This window comes from Xyrauchen texanus, chromosome 32 (genome assembly GCF_025860055.1).
Source record: "Xyrauchen texanus isolate HMW12.3.18 chromosome 32, RBS_HiC_50CHRs, whole genome shotgun sequence".
Taxonomy (NCBI): Eukaryota; Metazoa; Chordata; class Actinopteri; order Cypriniformes; family Catostomidae; genus Xyrauchen; species Xyrauchen texanus.
Window position 1 is genome coordinate 35,179,273 of NC_068307.1, and position 23,766 is coordinate 35,203,038.

The window sequence follows — 23,766 nt, forward strand, 5'->3', positions numbered from 1 at the left end:
AACAATGAGCATGCATGGACATGGACTGGGAGATGAGCGTGGACAAACATTCCAGAGTTTTTGAGAGAAATAAATGATTCTTGCTCTTTCTTCAAGAATATTGATGAGTTAGAGACTTTGGCATCCACAAAGTAACACTGCGTCTTGAACAGAGTGTGGTTTGTCTGTGAGACTTTCATAAGGAAATGCATTGTCTTGACAATGAGCCTACACACTGACACATTGTAACAGTGGGGAATGGAAATGTGACATGAAACAACATCACAGATAAGTGATGTTAAGACATTCCACAAATATCAGTGACACATTCACATTTCAAGCTGAGTCATTTGACAAGATGTAAAATATGAATATTGGAATCATTTTGGAATAAATATATATTTATTAGTTTTTTACAAAAATGTCAATGTCAAGTCTATTTATTAAGCACAATTTAAAACAGTAGTTGACCAATGTGCTGTACAAGTATATATATATATATATATATATATATATATATATATATATATATATATATATATATAATGTTTTTAGCTTATTATCAAATATATAAAACAATATAACATAAACATGGCTTTGTTAGAGTAATAAGTATAACAGTTTTCCCAAACAAATTAAGTGCCATGAGAACACATCATATCTGATGCAGACTTATACAGTATGTACAAAAACAAACAGACACTCAAAAATAAATTTTTGTTTCTCGTTGAATTTAACTCAAAACTCATGAAACATAATTCTTGAATTTTTTGTCAAACAACCTAATTTCATAGTGTGCAGTAAGTTTAAATGAGTAAAATGGAAGTTCACTTAATCCATTTGCGTTAGGACAACTTAAAGGTGCAGTATATAAGATTCAGAATCCCTTGTTATTAATGACACCTGTGGCCGTTAAGTGAACTGCAGCCAGTTATCTGTTGCTCATGCTCGTGCACACACTCCATAGGGAAGTGAGCGAGCATCAACCAAAACAAGGACGTAATGTACAAAAAGGCTGTACGTGATTCACCAGCATCATACTGACAGATGAGGTAGCATAATTAAAATGAGTTAAGATTGTTTTACTGCAAACTTTGAGACTAAACTTAAACTACTTATCAGCTAACATAGCATACTGATACATACATACAGCTACATACTTCCGAACTATACCAGACACTTTAATGTTGCACTGCAGTTATGTTGCACTATTGTATGTCATATGTTGTACTACGAATAAGAAACCAGCTTATTTGCTTAATCCTGTATACATGAATTATAGTATAAAGAGAAGATTGTTGAAATTATTTGAAAGTTAAGAAGCAAGGTAGCTTACAATTCATCAGCGTTAGCAGGCAAGATCAAGTTAGCTAAAATTACACAGATCAATTCTTATGGCACTTTGTTTCACATGCTTTGCAGTTATGTAAGCTTACCTGTCCAATAAGAAGAATGCCAATTAAGGGTAGGTTTTGATTCCCAAAACCGAATTAAGGTCCCTCTAGGAATCAAATGTCGGTGTTCACTCTAGTTTTCGCTCAGCCACGATCACGTTCCCGCTTAGCCAGACAGGATTCAGTAGATAAATGGTTTATTTTTTGGCTTCCTCAGAGTTTGTGTAGGAGCTGGTGCTGTGCTGGATTCCATTTCTAAGATAATGTTAGTTACCTAGTGTTGCAGTTTGATGTTGCTGTTGAATAGCGGAAGAGAAGTGATTACTGAGGCAAGGCTCTCGGGAGCGTGCATAAAGGTCACATCCTTTGGATTTTCCCAGCAAATGCGACCCGCGCCCTTCGAATGAAAATCAGTCGACAGGCTTTAATTGGAAACCAAGGAAGTCCGGGAAGGGCTCATCTTTTAAGTTGCGTTATAAGCCGTTGACACATTGGCAAAAAAAGGCTAACATTACATGAAAATTGTTATATTGCACCTTTAAATATTTTTTGTAAAAACTGAACATATATGTCTTAATATTTGCTTTTTATTGCAGTATTTGCATTGGTGGTGCTGTGTTTGTTGTCCCTTTGGGTCACCGTCATTGTGGTTTGTGCGATGGATGTTAAAGACCCTGCATGCATGGTTGGAAAGCTTGAATTAAGACTCATCGGCAAGATATCATTCTCTATTGCAGAGACTAAAAGCTCACGCTTGTTACACTTACAATAAAACACATTCTTAACAAAAACAGTAGTGTTAAACTAATTATGTTCTCTGCACCAAAGAACAGTTTAAGTTAAGACCTTTGTCAGTGATGGGACATATGTGATGCTCTCAGCAGGACATCATAAGTGTGTTGGACGGATTTCGTTGACCTGGGGTCACAGGAGGTCGTACCCCTATGCTGACCTCCTCTCCATCTAGGAGGTGACTGGAAAGGAGCTGCTGACACAGTGTGTCCACTACCATGAATACTGGGGTGCTTTCTATAGGAAAAAGAGGGGATAAGTGTGTTATCCAGGATTTTAGGAAAAGTCTAAATTAATAGAAGGGAAAAGAACTTACCGCGGCCTTTTCTGGTACACAGCTCTAGAGTGTTGATTAGAATTTTTCCCAAGACTTTGCAAGAGACTCTCTATGAGGGTCAAAACAGACTTGTTATTGAAGGAAAAGTGTATTATACAGTTTAAATATTTCTAAGTATTGAATATTTCTTTATTATAGCAATCGTTTATCAGTGATCTTTATATGTAGATTTGTACCTTATTAAAGACTTCATGGTAAATGGTAAATGGTCCGCACTTATATAGCGCCTTTTTTAATGTTAGAGGTTACCAAAGTACTTTACAATGTGTCCCATTCCCCCATTCACACACACACACACCACTACTCATACACCAGTGACCAATGATTTAACTTCATGAAATCAAAACAGGAGTTGTGTGGCTTTGAGTCTATGTCTGTTAGCTTAGCAGTCATCTGTATGTTGGTGTACTCTTAAAATTTGACTATAAGATCTTTAAGCAGCACTGGGGAAAAAATGTTTTCCTAAAAATGTGCTTCATGTGGAAAAGTCTAAATTAACTGGTTTTAGGTTACATAGGGTGACCATATTTTGATTACCAAAAACCAGGACACTCTGCCCGGCAATGAGATACTCAAATGATACTTGAATTTTACTCAAAGATGCCTTGTTAATTTCAATACATTTAAAGTAGGCTATGCCTCTGTATAGATAGAAAATTGTTATTACAAAATACTATCTATCAAAGACACAAAAAAGACGGCCAGGACAGGACATGAAAACAGGACATGTCCTGGTAAAACAGGACGTTTGGTCACCCTAGGTTAGACCAACAAAACAAATTTTAAGTGTAAGATCAGGTAGAAATATCCTTAGAACAATTGTACGTTACCACTTTTAACAGTGAGATAAACATTTAATATTTACAGGCTTTCTCTTCTGGCAAAAATATTGAAGACTCTTTTTGTATTCATTGGTGTATACAAATGTAATATAATGTTGTCTAGAATGAGAATGTCCCTTAATGATATTCCATCTGCCACTGACTAGCATTAGCAAGTAGCATAACATGGTCAGTCGATATGTCTTCAGCTGCATTAACACTTGTGCTTCATAACTCTCATTTACACAGACTTTAAAATGTAGCTAATATTTCAAGTCTTCTGCATATGATAGGTTTTGGTGAGAAACAATTTGAAATCTTGATGTTGTTGCATGTTCATGAGCGCTATGAGAAAAGCTCATTCACAGGATGCATTTTCATGCGAGATCAGAGATTGTTTTAGCACTAAAGGACGCAAGTTCTCATTGTGAACGAGCTTCTCTCATAGCATACATGAATGCACAATGTACATTAAGATTATCAGAAGAAAAATTACTTTGAATGAATGTCTCGTCTTTTCTCACCAAAACCGCATACCTTCAGAACACTTAAAATATGACGTATTAGTCACATGGACTATTTTTATGACACTTTATGTGCACTTTAAGGTTTTAAAGTGAGTCACTTTGTGTTCCACTTAAGAAAGACATACAGGTTTGGAACAACATAAGAGTGAGTAAATTATGACAGAATTTTAATTGTTTGGGTGAACTACTCCTTTAACTCTTACCTTATCTCGTAGTTGCAGTAGTAAAGTGAGTGCATCAGTGAGTCTCTCCTCCAGCAGAGGTCGTATCTCTGTTTCCACCATCTGAACTTCCTGTCTTAAACTGTCCACCTCTTTCTGCTGTATTTACATTTGAGACATAGAGGACAAATGGGAGTTAGAGAAGAGAGCTTAGACTTTATGGTGGTGTAGGCACCCATTCGTTTCTTTTTCAGCTCTTACCTTTACAGGTTTGCCAGACTTTTCATCTGCTCTAGGAATCCACTCTCGTCTTTTGATTTCTCTCATTCCAGAATATCTTTGGATTTCTCTGCTGTGGGCTGAAGTCTGAGAAACGAGCCACTGACAGATAGCAGTTTTATGACACCTGTAGGAGAACACAAGCACATGAAACTGTCGGATGATCCCAATCATGAAATATATATGAATATATATTCACCCTCTGGCACAGCCGTGCAATCTGTTGATCATCCGTTTCACCTCCAGGAGGCAGCACTGTCCTTCATCTACCCCTCTTTCCTCCTCTTCCTCATCAGAAGCAGCCCGACCCTCTACTGACCTCTGCAGGCCCTCTTCTGTAAAGTGGTGTCACATGACCACATAATTGTCACATGACCTCTGTCATTACTGCCTTATCCCAATTGTTCTAATACTAAATTCATGTAGAATTGTTCTGCCATGACGTCAAATTGAGGCTGGAAGGCTAATTTGCCATGGGTTGCCTCAGGATTTTCATATGGCTTGGGGCAGTTTAGGAGATTTAAGTAAAATAAGGTATGTGGTAAACATTACTTGAAGATACTCAGACATTTTGTTCTGGAACAAAAATTACACACTCATACCTGAAACTTTTGTAGTCCTTATATAGCAACTTGTTAGCAACACATGATGGTTTTAAAATTCATGTTTGGGGTATAATTGTGTGTTGTAGGACAAAACCTCCAAGTATCTTCAAGTACTGTTTACCACAGCCACTATTTTACTTAGAAGTCCAAAACTGCCATCATAAAACCCCATAGGAAAATCTAGAGTGATTGGCACCCATAGCTATTCCCATAGCTCAAAAATGCTAATTGTCTTCTAGGTTTATGGACTACAACCTGAACAGCTCTATTATTTAGAACCCCTTGATCAAACAAGTATATTTCACACAGTAAAGAGCCCTCCAAAAAAAACCTGGTCATGTTGAAACATCTACTATAATATAATTGAAAACATTTATACTTATTGGTTGTTTGCAGAAATAGTTTCAGAATACACAGCTACTTTTAAATGGCTGTCAATGGAGAAACATACCTTTTACTGGCAAAATGGTGTAGTTACCACCAGAAAATTATGCGATTGTGTCGACATTTTTGCAAAACTATATTACGTGGTTCCTTGCACGTATCATGGCAGTTCCGAGGTGAAATATCCACTCTGTGCCGATAGTTACATTTTCTCCCAAACAATGAAGGTTTTTAAGGTTTTCAATTATGCTTTATCACGTTTTAAATCAACAAAACCTACCTCCCAACAGTAAAACTAACCTATAGTGTTATAAAAGCAAATGTGAGATGAAAAACACAATTGCTAAAGCAACAACTTCATTTTGTGCTGCTTCTACAGTATGACACTTATGGCTCACATGTCTACTCACCTGCTCTTTAGGACTCGTACCCCGGTTGTGAGTGCAACTCTCAGCTGAGCCACTGCATAATTTTTTTGTCACTCTTAAACAAGCTTGTAAATGTAGTTGGATATGTAATGCAAACGTTAAAATGTATCACCTTACAAGTCATGCACTGCCATAAAAGTGTTTTGTTGTCATAAGATTGCATTGTATGAGGAACATGGCGAAAAGTATGTGCTTATGAACTAAAAAACTATTGTTTTACTCGTTATTTGTGTAAATAATAAGTCATGATAAATCATTGTTATTGTAGCACTTCTAGTGTTTATTTTACCAAGAAACTGCTGTAATACGTACAATGATCAATGTAAAAATTATTTTGCTAAATTATAGGGATAATAACATGATGAGATCAGGCTGGTAGTTACGGCATCTAACAGCAGAGGTTAACTATCAAAGCTAACTAGACAAACCCGTTTGTTTATAATCTCCATACCTCTTCTGATAATGGAGTCATCGTGACCAGTGGGGGAAGGGAATCCAGACCCACATGGCTCTACAAGTATCTCTGTTGTTTTCATATTCAGCTCCTTGCAGGTGCACTGAGCCCTAAATACAACCAAGAATAATATACAATTATTGTAATATAACCAAATATTAATTTATACCAGGTAAATCAAGACCTTGGGATTAAACCCTGATGATTACATGGCTAAACGGGGATGATGCATGAACAAGTTAGATTATTGTCCCTGCAGAATACGTGGATTTTTTATTTTTTTTTGCGAGGAATCTTGCAGGTTTCAACAAGCCTTTCCAGGTTAAGAAATGAGCATTACATCACCACACAGACAGTCTGAAATAATGAAATATAAACTCAGTCATTAATCTGTCATGCGTCTACTGAAAGCCATCAATTTACTTGATTGCAGGATTAATGGGAGATTATTATAAAAGCAATAGCATCTGGCCACTTTGTGTGCAGGACACTCGTTCTAACAATATACATCTTAAGTTTATTAATTTATGATATTTATACAGCTAATAATAACAATGTTCCTTCAATGGTTCTTTGTAGGACCTTAGATTTTTATTAGCCCTCTTTTTATCCAGCAGCCTTTTTTTCTTGCTTTAAATGGTTCTTAAATTGCATACATGGTTTTTTGGAGATTAAGGCCATGTCCTCACAAATAAGTTTCCGTTTGAAAACACATCTTTTTCTCTACATTTTGGCCTTCGTTCCACGCTGACCGCGTTTTTGACCAAAAAAACTGAGCTTTTCGAAAACGCTCTCCTAAGTGGATAAATTTGAAAACGCTGTCTTTGCATTGTAGTGTGGACGGGGAAGACAGAGATATCTGAAAATTATGATGTATTTGTTTATCATGTGATGCAGTCATGTGATTCTTTCAACCCAAAACAATGAAGATGGCAGCCCACATTGTATCGACGTTATTGTGTCTGTTATTAACTTTGAGAGCATTGTTAAAGATAAATCTTACTTTGTACAACTTTCCCAATGCATTCCCTCAAAGGCGATGCAAAGTTTACTTGGAATTGCTGTCTGGAGATGAAATACAAGGACAATTGCATTTCAGCTTGTACATGAAACGTCTATTTTTTGCATGTGCATAAGGGGATTTCTGATGTTTTAGTGTGGACGAGCAACTTGTGGTATAATTTTGAAAACGTCAGTGTGGACAGAGAGCATTTAAAAAATGAAAACGTCGTTTTCAAATGTATCTGGATTAATGTGGACATATTTAAAAGCTGTTGATGTTACATATAGGTTCTTCAGATCAAATTGGTTCCTGGATTTACACAGAATCCAGGAACACTAACACTATGGTGTGTCTGCACTCAACAAAGAAAAATGTAAGCATAAGTGTAGTTCTAGCAGGAAGATCTCAGTATACATTCTATCATGCATCTCATCCAATACATCACAATACAGCCTCCGCTTTATAAGCCTGTTCAGGTGTTTCTCATTGTTCATATACTTCAATTGTTTTCACCCCCCTCCACCCCATCACCTTCAGTTGAGATCCCATCCTGGGTGGGAGGTAAGCTCCACTCCCCTGCCATCATCGACTGTTCAAACAAGTTTCAGAGTGCTGAACTGTAGGATGGGGCTTACGTCAAATGATATAAGTATTTCTATGTTTGTCCATCCATCCATCCATCTTCAACCGCTTATCCGAAGTCGGGTCGTGGGGGCAGCTGCTCCAGCAGGGGGCCCCAAACTTCCCTATCCCGAGCCACATTAACCAGCTCTGACTGGGGGACCCCGAGGTGTTCCCAGGCCAGTGTGGAGATGTAATCTCTCCACCTAATCCTGGGTCTTCCCCGATGCCTCCTCCCAGCTGGACGTGCCTGAAACACCTCCCTAGGGAGGCGGCCAGGGGGCATCCTTACCATATGCCCAAACCACCTCAACTGACTCCTTTCGACGCAAAGGAGCAGCGGCTCTACTCTGAGCTCCTCACGGATAACTGAGCTCTCACCCTATCTCTAAGGGAGAAGCCCGGCACCCTTCTGAGAAAGCCCATTTCGGCCGCTTGTACTCGTGACTATGTTTGTATTAATTCCAATAATTCCAAGTCTTTTCTGCTAGAATAAAATTGGTTTTCTGAAAACCATCTGTGTAGAACATGAAGTTACATTTCCTATACCAGCTTGAAGTGAAGATGTAAATTGATGTCCCCCAGAAGTGTAAACAATAGATTTGTGTTTTTCAAAACATCTATCTGTTCTCTGAACAGCTCAGCATAGCAACGATGGCTCAACAAATAGTATTAGTTTGGGGCGGAGCTATCTGATTAGCTGACCAGTGACAGACAAGGGGAGTGTTTGGGAAGCCTGCTTGACAACATAATTACAACTACAACTATCTCTCAGTATTGGTGGAGCAGCCCCCGTAACCTCACAACCCCCGACCCTGCTTTATAACAACCAGAGCCCTTCTACCAATGCGAGCCTGCAATGTTATCAAAAAAAGCATAATGCAGCAGTACCATAGACATTCTTATGTCGGTTCACTGGCGAGGAGGCAAGAGACAAGAATAATAAACTGTTTTTGTGAGGAAACAGCGCATAACTTAATGAATTGTCCGCCTGTCCACTAATCTTCAACATGTTTTACACTCAATCCTATTGGAGTAAATGATGTGTGGAATTTACTATGAAAAAAATGGGAGTTTAAGAGAAGTCACAGACGATTTTGCTAAATATAGGTGTCAGTTATGGCTCTTCCCGTTCGGATGGTGACAGCGATATTTTGAATCAAAACCTGCAAGCGCATCCTTCGTCAGCAATGAGTAATGTCTTTATTAAGTTCAATGCCTGCATGTGCAGCTTCTGGACAACTCAATTTAAATACATTTTTCCAACCAAACAGGTATCAAACAATATCATTGCATGTTGTTTTTTTTGCATGTACATTGGAGTACTATGTAAATACCATGGCGTTCATCAATGCACCGCAATATTACCATCAGATACCATCACAATATCATGGTCCTGCCACAGCAGGCTACCTTCCTTTTTTCTTTTTTTTTTTAAGGTAGCTGATTTTGAAAAACTTTAACTAGTGCTTGATGTACTGTGTGAATAAGTCATTTATCAATGCTTTGTAGCCTGCAGTTACATTAATTGCTACACAAGATATATACTTGTGAAAAGGTAAAAATGCGGTTCCTAAAGTCACCAGAATTAAATGCTTTAGTGCCGTTTTTGCAAAACGTTTCTCCCAGTGGAGCATGTCCCCAGACCCCCAATAAGGGTACACTGTTTTGCTGTACCTGTGCTTTAGACAGTACTGTAAAAAAGTTTAAAATACCCCTGAAAGTGTGTTGCCAGTTTTATCGAGGCTGCAGCATAGAAATTTCACTTCTGTTGTCACCACGTGCAAACTGATATTAATAAATGCTCCCCCTGTCAAAGATTTAGCACCTCTTCAGCACCAGCAATCAAAATTTGCTGGTGTCGCCCCTGGGATAAGGTGTGAGAAACAAAAATGAGACTGTAAATCTCCTACTTAAACTTGTGTCTGGACACACACATAATTGATATCCTTCCTCCCAGGATATAGCAAGCAAGAAATGCAATAGAATATAGTAAGACTCAGGTTACAGTAAAATGTTGTAATAGAGGCTTTTGATGATTGCTGTAATAATCACGCTTAAAAGCATATGACTAATAACTGTTTGCAGGAAACTGTGCAGTCCTATGTTATTAAGGCAGGTTATTACATCTGTCAAGGGAAATCAAACATGTTTGCACCATGCCCTGCAAAGCAGTTTTATCTTTTCTAATCTGTTTACAACCTCCCTCTGATTCCTGACTCATCATTCACAAACTGAAGCCAAATGCGTCTATGGAGCATCAATGCAGTAAAATGTCTTATAGTTGTACAAAGTTTGGAAATGCGATCTACATTAGGTCATATATGCAGAGCCCCAAAGTGCAGGGGACACCCACGAAATGGTCCTTGGTAATAAAGACTCACTTTATTTACAATGTGACACCGGTTCTGGTCCAGTGAATGTATGTCCATGAAGTAATTGCATTCAAATAAACAATGGCGAGTGTTAGGTTAAGGGTTGGGGTTTAGGTTAGGGGTAGGGTTAATAAAATATGCATTGTTGACTGTATTGCGTCACTTAAACAACTTGCTTTTGGCGCCACCCTGTGCCTGCTCACCCCGCCTATGACCCCGTTTCCACCTGGTATTAAGATGTGATTTGGAAGATCCAATCACATGTGATCAGGTAAGACACATCGCTGTTTACACCTGGCCGCTTAAATGTGTCTCCTGTGGCCACTTGTGTTTTAGAGGGGACGGTCTCTATTTTTTATGACAACATCCATCAATCACTATGTCAGTGTGATACTGCATGATATTAAAGTGCAACAAAGTCAGAAAAGACAATGATAGGATGGAAAAAATGGTGAACTGTTTCTCACAGATGCGGTTGAAATTTAATTTAAGCAAATGTTTTAGCACAGCGATTGATTGACAGGTGGTGCTATAGGACAGATTAGCATTTACACATCAAAGTCAATGTGGTCACATGCATTTTTTACCACATTCGTATGCATTTTTTGTGATCCGATCACAAACGTTCTAGACCCTGTTTAGACCTACATTTAGGGCTGACAACATGTGATCGGATCACCCGAAACACATCTTAATACCAGGTGGAAACGGGGTCAATACATTCAACAGCACTTCCAGCTTCAGCCACTGGGGGAAGTGGTTCACATTTCAGTAAGCAAAGACCAATTTCATTAGTAAAAATGTCAACCTCCTGTCGCTGAATTTTCTGTGAGATCCGTCTGTTATTAATATATGTGTGACTGAAGTTATACCTGTGAATAAATGAAAGATCTACCTGAACTTCTCCAGATTCTGGACTCTGTCTCGAAGCAGGTCAGCTTGTTGGGCCTGGTCTTCTAAGGCCCTAACGCCCTCAAGCCCTGCGGACAGGGCCCCTCTCGCCTCCTCTGCCCTCTTCTTGATCCGAGCATTTTCTCTTCTGACACTGCCCACCACCTCCTGCATCCTGTTGAGCTCTCCAAAGGCGGCCATCAACTCTTCCTCTAACCTCTGGTTGAACCTCATGGCTTCCTCAAGTTGTCCATCGCGAGATGCTCGAATCAGTTCCAGCTCTCGTTGGAGGTCTTTAGTGCTCCTTCTTGTGTCCCATGCCATTTGTTTGGGTTGTTTGGTTTTTGCCTTGCCCTCAACACTGTAGTCTTGTCTCTCTGGTGTGGTTACAGCAGTGTGTTGTGGTGGCATTTGTTTTCGGCGTAACGCCACCTCCAGAGCAATGCAACGTGCATCGCTGCTCTGCAGAGCTGAACGCAAGTCCTCCACCAGCTCTCTCAGACTGGCATTCTCCAAATCTAGCTGGTCCTGACATCTACTCAGAGGGTTAATATCCATCACTGCAATCAGAAATTCAGTTATGACCTAATATACTATTTGAAAACTCACCTTAAAAAGCAACATTAATTCAAATGAAAATTTGAATTAAAAACACAAATTAATTATTAATCAATGATTTGAAATTATTTTCAAACAAATATAGTGATAATATACTGTATATCCATCAATCCATTTGCTATAACCACTAATCATATGGAGGGTCACAGGTAGTGCTGGAGCCTATCCAGCTGGCTGTCTTTGGCCGAAGGCAGAGAAACACCCTGGACAGATGGCCAGTCCATCAAAGGGCTAACACACAGACACCTATACCTACAGGCAATTTAGAGTCTTCAATTCACTTGACCTACATGTCTTTGGACTGTGGGGGGAACAGGAACATCTGGAAGAAACCCACGCGAACACAGGGAGAACATGCTAACTCCACACAGAACGGCCCAGGTTGAGCCGGGATTCGAACCGGTGACTTTCTTGCAGTGAGGCAAATGTGCTACTAGTATAATATAATATAATAAAATAAAAATGTATTTTTGAACATAAATAATACTAAAATAAAGATTTGGCATTAATGTAGTTGCATTAATTTATTTGTAGTATAATATAATAAATAAAATAATATATTTAGAAACATACAAAATACTCAAATAAAGATTTAGCATTAGTTTGGTTATATTAATTCATTATAATTAGGATAAATTCCTTTCTATATTAAATTATTGTTGACTATTACTTATTATTATTAATTGTTTTCTATAATTAAGTTTTAAAAGGAATTATCATTAGGCCTATTTGCAGCAGTAGTTGTAAAAGTAAATACGTCAAACATCATGATGGCATAAACATTATACAGTACACAATCCCATAAATAAAGTCAAATTAACATTTTCAGACAGACCTTTTTGCTTTCAAATTATTTCAATTATGAAGTATAATCAACAAATGGATTTAAGAATTATTAATTGAAATAAAGTAAAAAGTATTATATTATTAAATAATTTTAATACGTTTATATTCCTTTATTTATCATTTAAAATTGTGTTGACCTATTATTATTATTATTATTATTATTATTTAATTAGATATTTAGTAATGATTACCTTTATCATTTAATAAACACCTTTTTTTCAGAGAAATTCTTTATTAATCAGTGGTTTGAAGTTATTTTAAATCGAATAAAATATTATTTAATATCATTAAATTACATTAATTTAAATATTAATAATTGTATTATTATTATTTTACTTTCGCTCTAAATTCACTTTCTACTTGTAACAAGGTACAATCTTGATCTAAGACTATTGTGATTATTATTATTTATAGTAGTAGTACGTTTACATTTACATTTATGCATTTGGCAGATGCTTTTATCCAAAGCGACTTACAGAGCACTTATTACAGGGACAATCCCCCCGGAGCAACCTGGAGTTAAGTGCCTTGCTCAAGGACACAATGCTGGTGGCTGTGGGGATTGAACCAGCGACCTTCTGATTACCAGATTACCCGTTATATGCTTTAGACCACTACACCATCACGACTCCAAAGTAGGATTAGTCATTTTAATAGTACTAATAGCATACATCAAACACGTGCAATTTCATGATGTCATATACATTACACTTCCATATATCCCATGAATAAATCTTCATTCGTTATAGTTTAAATGTTAAAAAAAAAAGCTGTGTGTTTTTGGATGGAAAAGTCAGTCAGTAGTGCACCTGCCCCAAAAGGTTATACATTTGATAAATCCTTAAATGAAGCTCTTACCTGTGTTTCTCCTGGATTCTAAAACCGAACTCTGTAAATAATCCACATTCTGAGTTTGTCCAGATCCCCTCACTGACCTCTTCCGGGTCTGATGATCTTTAGACAGGTCAAAACTCACACACTTTCTCCTCCGGACGCGGGGACACCGGAGTCTGATTTCACGCTCGATGTGCTCGGTCTCCTCACTAACCGGCAGTCGTCCTGTCCTCTGTCCTTCCTGCGCTTTGATGGAGAAAAATCCACAAAGTCGTGCATGGAACTCTTTGAAGTTAAGCACGTGAGGAAGTCCGAAACAAATGTCCTTGTGCTCCGTTGTGCCATTTTCAGTCTCTGCGCTTATGGAGATCCCCAAAACCAAACACAACATCCTGAAATCCTCATCGGAGACGAGATCATCGCCGTTATTAAACGCCAGGTGATGGAAAACCTCTTGGAGGTACTGGTCAACACCGGTTGCCAAGACCACGATCTCGTTTTCCACACCAGGATCAGGGTTGAAGTGGTGGACGAGAGCGCATTTCAGCCACTCGCTTTTACGCGCAGCGCTGATCCGTGAAACCGGCATCATTTTGAATATCCACTGATGTAAAGTCCACAAGAATATCAGGATTTCTATATTTCCACCCTTTTTTAGTTAACTTACATCACTGTGTACATCATCTCAGAACAAAATGTGTCACTTGGCATTACAATGTTATAATCATAAAATGTAGAGTAACTATAAGATCTCCACAGAATATTTGCAATGTCTAATGAAATAACTTAATACAATAACACAAAATGGTATGTAAAGTGTGATCAAATAAAACTGGTATCCAAAACTTAATCCAAAGTAAATTGTTGACTTTAAAAATCCAGGCAAAACTTCTTCCTTCAGGGTTTGTGGTTGTAGTGTGTCTTCAGAAGACTCACTCCAACCTTTGGGTTGACAGGAGAGATATGATGTGTGTTCGTCTGTGTGTTCCAGAGCGAGTGAAAGCATTCAGGTCTGTCCAGTCAGAGCTCACTTCAGGCTGAGCATTCTTGAACCACTTCCAAGAAAGTGAGCTGCTTCTCTAGAGGTGGGAAACACTTAATTCCGGTAATGGGGATTGTTTTAAATGGCAGCATTTATGTAAGTTTACAAATCATTTTGAGGCAGTATTCAAGCGTGACTCAGTGACATAAAAGACAATGGAATGAAGCAGGTAACACCCATGCAGATAGACAGACAAAGCCTAAGAAGTATGAATACTAATGTTTATGTATGGCTAAAATGTGATATATATATATGTATAAAACAAAAACCTGCCAAATATAACAGAGGACATTAAGATATAAACCTTTTTATTGTAGTTTAGCAAATACTTGTATAGTAAAAAAAAATAAGATAAATAAGTGCAGTATATTGGCTGTATTATTATAAACATTGTTAAAAATATAAATATAATATTATATATATATATTTAATTTTTTTCAATATAGCTTAATGGCAGTTCTACTGAAAATAAATGAGCTGTTTTCGATTTTCCTACACTGAAAAAAAAAAAAATTCAGGAAACATATATATATAAATATACATAAATATATATATGTATAACCCTGAGACCCCAGCGTGACTTCTGTGTGCATTATCCATTTCCATTTTGATTTATAGATGTGTAACTAGTAGCACCTATTAAACATGCAAAAAAAAAAAAAAAAAAACATTCTTTAGTTTCCCTAAAGATTGATGGCAACATATGTGGACAACTAGACTAAGTTGTTAAATTTTAAATAATACCAAGCTAGAAAGCCAGACTTTTTTTTTTATTTTTTTTTTTTATCAAACTGTTTATTATATTTCCAGGAGTGTTGGTTATTCATGTTTTTTAGATGTTACAGACATTACATCAACTACAGCCTGAAACTGAACTTTTGGTCAGATTTTAGGAGTGAATACACTTAGCCACATAGGAAAGATATAGGATGCTCCCTTGCTGCCTACTGAGTGAATGGCTTAACCTCCAGTGTGCTGTATTGTCTAAAAATGCACCTCATTTTCATCCTAACTCCATATAATGCCTCTGAAAGCAACATAAGTCAGCATTTGGATGGATAAACCCATTAGTAAATATAGGATTTCTAAGCCAAAAATGCGCTTAAGTACACATTAGTGTGCATTGTGTATAGCAGCTGGCCGTTTTGCAATAAATCACTAAAATCAAAAAAATGCCTTATAGGATGAAACTAGAGACTCTAATATTAAACAGGTTTCAACGTAAAAACGGAATTAGGATTCTTACCAGTGTCAAGGTTTGAGATGTTGCGAGAATGACCCATGCAGTGCTGGACTGGTAATCTGGCATACCAGGCATTTTCCCTGAGGGCCGACGCACTTTGTGGCCGATCAGGGGCGGACTGGCCATCGGGAGAACCAAGCAGGCCGGTGGGTTGGCCGCTCAACTGGCCAATTGGGCCGCGATTGGGCCCCGCTCAACTTGCTGGTTGCTATGTAAAATCCCGGGCTGATTTCTCTTCCCAGTCCAGCCCTGGACCCAAGTGCAGATAGGCAAACAATGAGCTTTTGTTTAAATAAACAGAAAACATACATAACAAAAACTCTCTCGATTGAGAAAAATAAAACAAACAAAACCAAACTAGAATAAAGTACTGAAACGACAGGGCAGGAAGACAGCAAACACGAGCACATGACGACAGGAGCAAATGAAGCAATCCAGCACAGGACAGCATACATAAGGAGCTAATATAGGGAAAGAAATCAAAAAGGTTAACAAGGGGCAGGTGAAACAAATTAACTAATAATGAGCAGACAAGGGAGTATGACATAAGACTGAGAGACACGTGGCAATAGGGAAACAAAACAAAGCCACACACTCTCACAGACGCAAACACACGAATGTCACGAGCGCATATCTCCAGAGACTACAAGGCAATATGCACCAGTGGGGATTTATTTAAGACTGCAAGGGAAGCTCAGCTTCCCCTATAATGTCAAAAAAATAATGGTCAAATATGTACTATTGTGTAAACAATTTATTGACTAAAAATGCATTAGAACACGTTCATCTCGAAGACGAGTTCGTTCAGAATCAGCTACATTACATATAGCAGGTCGGCTGACTCGATTTACTTCTCATACATTCCCGTAGCGTCAGTGCATTTCCCTGTTGAAGCCGAGCGTCCATTGACTTCAACGGGGCTGCTCTGAACAGTTTTTTTTAGTGCACCGAAAATAGAAGGTCATTGGATAAATGCTGCGATTATGTCCCGCCCACGGACGCTCAGCGTCTCTGGGGGTGAATGAGGAGTGGGCTGGCCCGGACTCCGGGCTTCCGCGTGATGATTGGAGGATCTGTCGAAAGACTGCATCTCCTTTTGATTGACAGCGAATCTGTACTATAAGAAGTCACTGAAGCTATTTCGCGCTCAGTCCCATCGCGGATTTCTCAAGTGTAGTCGAAAGACAAACTGCTGCAACCTATTTCTTTATATTTGTTTGGCGAAATTGCTAGTCAATTTGCATAATACATTTCACACAATTATACACCACATTCCTTGTTTCAGTTTTACCAAGTTTAATATATTTTTGTTTTAGAGCGTTACGTTCGTTCGTTCGTTCATTCATTCATTCATACAGTAGGCTAGGCTAGCGTCGTGCGGGTGAAACTGCGCACGATGGCAGACGGTGCTAATATTGTCGACCTGATTTTGGCGAAGCCATTTGAAAGTCTTCCTTACGAGGAAAAAATTAGAATTAAACAGCAGGGCAGATCAACACCTAAGATTGATTTAGTGCAAAAAATAGGGTAAATAAGTTTATAATGTAGGCCGAAAATGAGCTTCCCCTCTTTGAAAGACCAGCAGCCGCCACTGATATGCACTCATGCTAAACGATGGACGAGATGGGACATTTGTGCAAGGGTTCGGTCACAATTAAACAGGCACCAAGGCAGAAGCGCGTCACAACATGACAACGGATCACAACCCAGATGCGCAGCGCAAAGCGAGTGTAACGCGTAGCACGGTAGCACGCCCGAGGACGCGAGAGACAGACACAAACAATTGGCATGAGTGCATGCTATGCTGCAAGGATGACATAAGAGCAATGTATTCATGCCAGTCAACAACAAGACAAGAGAACGCATGGCAATGCCAAAAGGATGAGCCATGCATTCTCACACAGACTAGATAAGACACTAAACTTGAGTGTCAGCGTTCAGCCACAAAGACAATACAAATTAATCAACCGAAGTGGCTAAACCCTGACAACAAGATGTAGTTTTTCTGGCATTTCTCCCAAAAACAAACTCTGCTGTGATCTGCACCATGTTGTTTTGTCACATGAATACGAACGTCAAAATTTTAACTCTTTACTGACAGTGCAGTCTTCTGAGCTGATTGTTCTCAGTTCATAAGACTCTGCCGATCACAGCAGTGTTTGTTCACAACAATCAGTTTAAACTAATTTGAATTATGTGTTGTGTATAGCGAAGCCAAAATACAACGTCCACGCATGTGCACTAGGACATATACAGTATATATATATATATATCAGTATGTAAATCAGTATTTACTTTTAAAGGTTTTTTGTGTATTTTGTTTTCTCTTTTTGATCATGTTTTCTTTTAAATACTATTTTATGTCACATGTCAAAATAGGAATTGACTGCGGTGTATCGACACGCCAAGTTCACAAATAGAAAGTACAGCACATCTCTGATGGCGTAAAAAATAGAGGATTCAAACTACCTTTAGATAGTCTTATAGATTCTATAAATATAAAATACTGGAGACTTTATATTTAGTGTGTGGTTCAAGTAACCAACAGTATCAGTCCATTTATGACACTAGATACTAATCTACAGTATAGGAAGAGGCCTAAAGAATATGGCCTTTAGCTTGAGTCACTGGCTTTTGTTGCTTGACTGGAATTTACGGAGGGTTGATTTGGCCTTCTTCCCATAACTTCAAGACCCTTTAAGACACATGACACAAAAGTTCTCTGTTAGAGTCTCTCAAATGACTGTCCTCACCTTAAAAGCCTATCATCTTAGTTCTTGACAAATACTGTCATCCCACAGGAAATACTCCCACAATTACACCTGAGCTCATCTCATCATGTGCCATATTATATGTGCTTGCAGCCAAACATTTTTACTGCATGTAGTGACTCAAAAAAGGTGTTTTTGTTGAAAACTGAACTCAAGCACTAAGATAAAGTAGCCCATCTCTTTTGTCTGTGCAGTGTCTGGCCAATGAGTCATCCAATCTCTGCCCTCCTTTTGTTGTTATGTCTCAAAAGTACTTGAATCATGTTAAATCTCTTAGTTTTGCACCAGATTGACCATCTAGATGCTAGATATCATGTTATCATACTACTTTTGGTGGTTTCTGTCAGGTCTTGATCGGACAAGTCAAGATTCCACAGAGAGTGAAATTTACAGTAAAGCAGGCATAATTATGTCATTAGATCATTGATGTGTTGCAGTAGCTTCCGTTTTAGTCCAAAAACCCCTTAAACTCTATTGGACACGCTGCCAGGTCAAAAAGGGGGGCGCTATATCACAAAAGCAAAAACGTTATGCAGACTGGACCACAAAACTGTGCCGTGATATGCAGAAAAGTACAGCAACCCCCCCCCTCCCCCCGCTCAACATTTGGGCCAGTTGCCATGTAAATACCTGATTTCTCTTCCCAGTCCAGCCCTGCTGCTGCTATCATCTCAAATAGCCCAAAAATTTATGTCTACTTTTCCCTTAGGCCGTTTTCTAAAAAATAAGCAATTTTTACTTCGCTGAATAATCTAATGTTATATCTTAGATATCCAGAACAAAAAATGCCATCCAGCAGGAAAAGCATGCTAAACTAATTTCAGGAAAATATGTTTTCGACTATATAAATGTTATATATAATAACAAAAGGGAGGATCTCCACTTTCTAATGACACTTAGATTGGGCTTCTAGTCCACTCAGAGGCAGATATATTCGATTAAATAAAGAGTTTGGTGTATTAATTGAAAATTAGACTGAATGTCTATGGACAAGCACATCTTTGAGGGCAAAAATGCATTACAGCGCCACCTACATTTCAGATATATATATATATGTAGGTGGCGCTGTAATGAATATATAATTTTATATATTCAAATATAAATGTTCTAGTGCTTGCTGACATCTAATGGAATGAATTAAGACTTTTCAAAGTGATGAAGAGAGAAAAGAACCAGAATTACATGTTTACAAATTATAAAATAAAAAAAAGTTAATCATAAGATTATAAACACATGCAATGTTATTTATGAATAATCGGAGTCTTTTTTTATTTGGGGAGATTTCTGAAAAATTGTACACATTTAAAAAAAATTTGCAATTAGTCCATTGTATGTGTCAAAATGAACCTTGCTTTCTTTTAAAAAAATATAAGCAGCTCATTTAGTCTCCACTATGAGGAATAGCAAACATCTCACATCCAACAATCTCTGTTAAATATTACCTAAAAACCTGTTTATCTTCCTTTGGTAGTCAGAAGACTCCACCACCTCAAATATGTTAATTGTATTCCTTTCATGTTTGGAAATAGATTTGAGGATACATTTAGTTGTCTGGGTTTTTATTACTGCCGCGAGCTGTCGAGATAAGCACAATCTAAACAAAATTCAAAAGAGGGTCGCAAACAGACCGAATGAGTGATGACTGTGCATTTACAAGAACATTAAAGTTTCTCTCGGAATAAATCCCTTCAATGGGCTTCTTAATGACGCATGAAATCTGTGTCATTTATAGTATTTTGACAGATTATTCTCAGACTAATGTTTTTCAGATTACACTGATTTTCAAGGACCTTGGGCAGTCCTTGAGCAAATGAATTGGTATTGCGGTGCATGAAAAATGAAACATCTCAGATCAATAGAGGATCACAATGAGCCATTCACAAAAGCCACACTCAGGTTGGCAGCTGCTTTTTTAAAAGCTGTTTACTTTACAGGAAAGGATCTTATTTGAAACTGAAAGGGTTTTGCGAGCTCACAGCAGTCTCATTGTAAGGGGATTGGTGGTGTCTGGGGTCACAAGGAAATAGTACAGACCCTGCTGTTGTTCAACGCAAGTAGGTAATTGCTCTATTGATGGGTTTGGGATCTTTTTTTTTTGTTTAGTCCATATGTGCTACTGTGGGTTAAAATCAGTTCAGGTTAGAGGCACATGGGTGTATGAGCTGGCATGTACAAACACAGTAACACTCACACATATTAACATAAACACGTTTTGTAGTCATATCACAACTTGCCTAGACCTAGATTTGGTCTCTGCGAACATAATCTACCTTGACAAGAGGTATCCTCTACATCAAACCAGCCCTTTCCAGCCCAGTCTCAAATATTTCAGCCAAAATTCCTCAGGAGAAACAGAAATTGACAAATGAGATAACTGCTGACATACAGTTAGAGTAAAGAGCTATAAAATCATTTCAGATAGCTTGGCTTAGATAATTGGAAGAATTTGATGAGAAATGTTTGAGTTCATATTGAAATCTCGGAATTTAGAATTTTGTGCACATTGAGACATTGGTGAGATCTTCTGAAACTCTAGAGGAGATCCATGAGGAGATTACTAAGGTCTTTTCCTCAAGAGAAATATCAGAGAAGCCAAAGTATTAATTTGCTCATTGGTGTACATGAGAAACTACTGTATTAACTTTGTTATGTTTTCTTCTATTGTATCAACTCCCTATTTACCCAACATGATCAAATGTGAATGTTCATGTGTCCTGAAATCAACCCCATTCTGCTGAATTACTGACAAGCGCCATCCCTCATCATTTTTATGCATCAATTCAGATGTGATCAGATTTCCTCCGAGACATAGGTTCTGGTCCCATGGAAACCAGAAGGTAATAGCTTTTACATAAAGAATGATTGGCACGTTTCAGAGATTGCATTTTCACTCCAAAATAAAATAAACAAGTTCTACTAATGGTTAGGTTTAGGATTAGGTGGTATGGTTACTAAAATATGATTCTTATTGACTGTATCACATCATTTACAATGAAAAATACAACTCGCTTTTAGTGCCACACTGTGGACATTTCACATACTTTCAAGCAACGATTCCAGTATTGGCCACTGGGGGCATTCAACATTTGGGAAGCATAAACCAATTTTAGCAGTAAAACTTTTGACCTACTGTTACCGAATTCATAGTGTGGTCAGTCTGATTTACTTGGAAATTAGTAAAATGGTAAGAGGCGACTTTGTCGGGTGGCATTGTATCATATTTACTCGTTCAACTGATTACATCTGGCTCAGATTTAGATAGCAAATTTTTTTTTTATTTCAGAACCGCTTTAGCATATATGTTTGAAGCATTCCATTGCAGTGGCTCATTTCCCAAGAAGTTATGACATTTCTACAATAAACATTCCTTATCATAGTGTTTACAGCAGCCTATAAAAGTCCTGACAATACATTCGTGTTTATATTTCAACACAGTGTAAACTTTGTCAGGTTAAAACGTTTTACTGCCTCAGGAATAAAGAGAAACCTCTAAACAAAAATTTTGTTAAATTGTATGATAAGAAGTGTTTTTTTTTTTTTTTGGGAATTTGGCAGATAATAATCAATGAAATAGGTTATGATACAGCCCCAAATATATATAATAATATACAATTTATTCAACCCCCCTGACCAGCAATACATTCTGGTGATGTGAAATAAAACACATCAACTTAAACCTCAGTAACCAGTCAAAGTAAGTTTTTAATACACATTTGAGTGATTTTGAGAACAAAGAGTTCAGCTTACCCAAATTTTAAAATACAAAATGACTAATTCTCTCCACAAATGACATGTCAAAACAACACATTCTCACACCCGACTCGTTGGGGTGTGAGAATGTTGGTCAAAAATATTTAACCCCCAAAGTCAATCATTTGTGGAGCATCCTTTACCCTTAACAACATCAAATATATGTTTCAGGTAAGTGCTCTCAGGCTTCGGAAACCTCCCTATTGTAATCTTTAAACATTTCTCATGAGCAAAAGCTTCCAGCTCATTGACATTCTTTGGTTTCTGTGCTGCCACTGCTTCCTTGAAATCCCAACAAAGATTTTCAATGGGATTTTAATGATGGATTGAAAGGGCCCTTCAAGGACATTCCACAACCCATGCCAGAACCAGATTTTGGACAACTTGGATGTATCTTTGTTGTTATTGTCTTTCTGGAAAGTCCAGTGATCACCAAGCTTCAATTTCCACACTGAAGGCAAAATGTCCTGATACCTGAAAGAATCCATGGTGTCAGTCACATCGTCAGGATAGCCGTTTCCTGCAGCTTCAAAACACCCCCATAACAGGACTGATCCAACTCCATGCTTGACTGTGGGGATGGTGTCGTTCTTGCCATCAGCTTGTCTTTCTTTCTCCAGATGTACTGCATTGGTCGAAAACTAATTTTCAGTTTAGTGTTATACATCCATAAAACCTTTTTCCAGGACTCTTGAATATTCAATTGAACATTTCCCTTGGTGATGTTTTGCTTTCTTCCACACCCAAGAAGGTTTTAAAAAATGTATGAATGGTGCTTTGGAAATGTACTTTTAGCCATGGTCTTTTCTTGTGTAATGAAATAATCTCCTCTATTAGCTTTTGTGACAGCTTATTTTTAATTGTATTTTTTTATATGTTTTGCGAAGAAATACATTTTTGCTTACGACACACTAAACTAATTAAGTGCCATTGTAGAGTGATGGCTTCATTTTCACAAAGGCTTTGTGTAGCCTTACATATTTAAGAAACAGCTACATGCAATAGTGGTTGAATAATTATGACATGGCTGTATTTTAAAACAAATCCTGCTATTTAGAAATGTTAGGTTATGTATTCACACTATGACTTTGAATGTGTCACTCAAATCCTTACTGTCTTGGGGGGTTGAATAATTTTGATTGCAACTGTATATATATATTGCATCAAATAAATCAAGCCTTTTTTCATTCAATGAAAGGAATACTTCATTGGAAAATGGTCTCACCATTTACTCAGACTCATGCCATCCTAGATATGTATGACTTTCGTTCTTTTGCTGAACAAAAACAAAGATTTTTAGAAAAGTATTTCAGCTCTGTTGGTCCACACAATGCAAGTGAATGGGTACCAATATTTTGAAGCTCCAGAAGCACCTTAAGGCAGCATACAAGTAATAAGACTCCAGTGGTTAAATCCATGTCTTCAGAAGTGATATGATAGGTGTAGATGAGAAACAGATCAATATTTAAGTCCTTTTTTACTTTTAATCTCCACTTTCACATTCTTCTCCTTTTGTTTTTGCCAATTTGCATTCTTCTTGCATATCACAACCTACTGGGCAGGGAGGAGAATTAATTGAGAAATAGGACTTAAATATTCATTTGTTTCTGA

General features: G+C 37.8%; 1 protein-coding gene across 2 annotated transcripts; it reads right to left on the reverse strand.

Moving 5' to 3' along the window:
- Positions 1–541: 541 nt before the first annotated feature.
- On the reverse strand, positions 542–14,320 carry LOC127625719 (EF-hand and coiled-coil domain-containing protein 1-like). Of its 2 annotated transcripts, XM_052101081.1 has the most exons (9): positions 13,374–14,320; positions 11,056–11,611; positions 6,159–6,271; positions 4,490–4,625; positions 4,273–4,417; positions 4,054–4,170; positions 2,482–2,551; positions 2,220–2,402; positions 542–2,047 (listed from the first exon to the last, which is right to left on the reverse strand). In XM_052101081.1, exons 1-8 carry the CDS (start codon positions 13,939–13,941, stop codon positions 2,251–2,253), a joined length of 1,857 nt encoding a protein of 618 aa, XP_051957041.1. In that variant the 5' UTR covers positions 13,942–14,320; the 3' UTR covers positions 542–2,047; positions 2,220–2,250. The 2 variants fall into 2 exon arrangements, with proteins under 2 accessions (XP_051957041.1, XP_051957040.1); XM_052101080.1 differs by having other exon boundaries at positions 542–2,402.
- Between the last annotated feature and the right edge of the window lie 9,446 nt (positions 14,321–23,766).

Bases quoted from the DNA above. Each gene is read 5' to 3' on its own strand.
- LOC127625719 (XM_052101081.1), bottom strand. From the start codon at position 13,941: ATGATGCCGGTTTCACGGATCAGCGCTGCGCGTAAAAGCGAGTGGCTG. The intron at 11,612-13,373 runs GTAAGAGCTTCA...TTCTGATTGCAG, and splicing joins AGAATCCAGGAGAAACACAG to TGATGGATATTAACCCTCTG. The intron at 4,626-6,158 runs GTATGGAGATTA...ACCACTTTACAG, and splicing joins TGACTCCATTATCAGAAGAG to AAGAGGGCCTGCAGAGGTCA.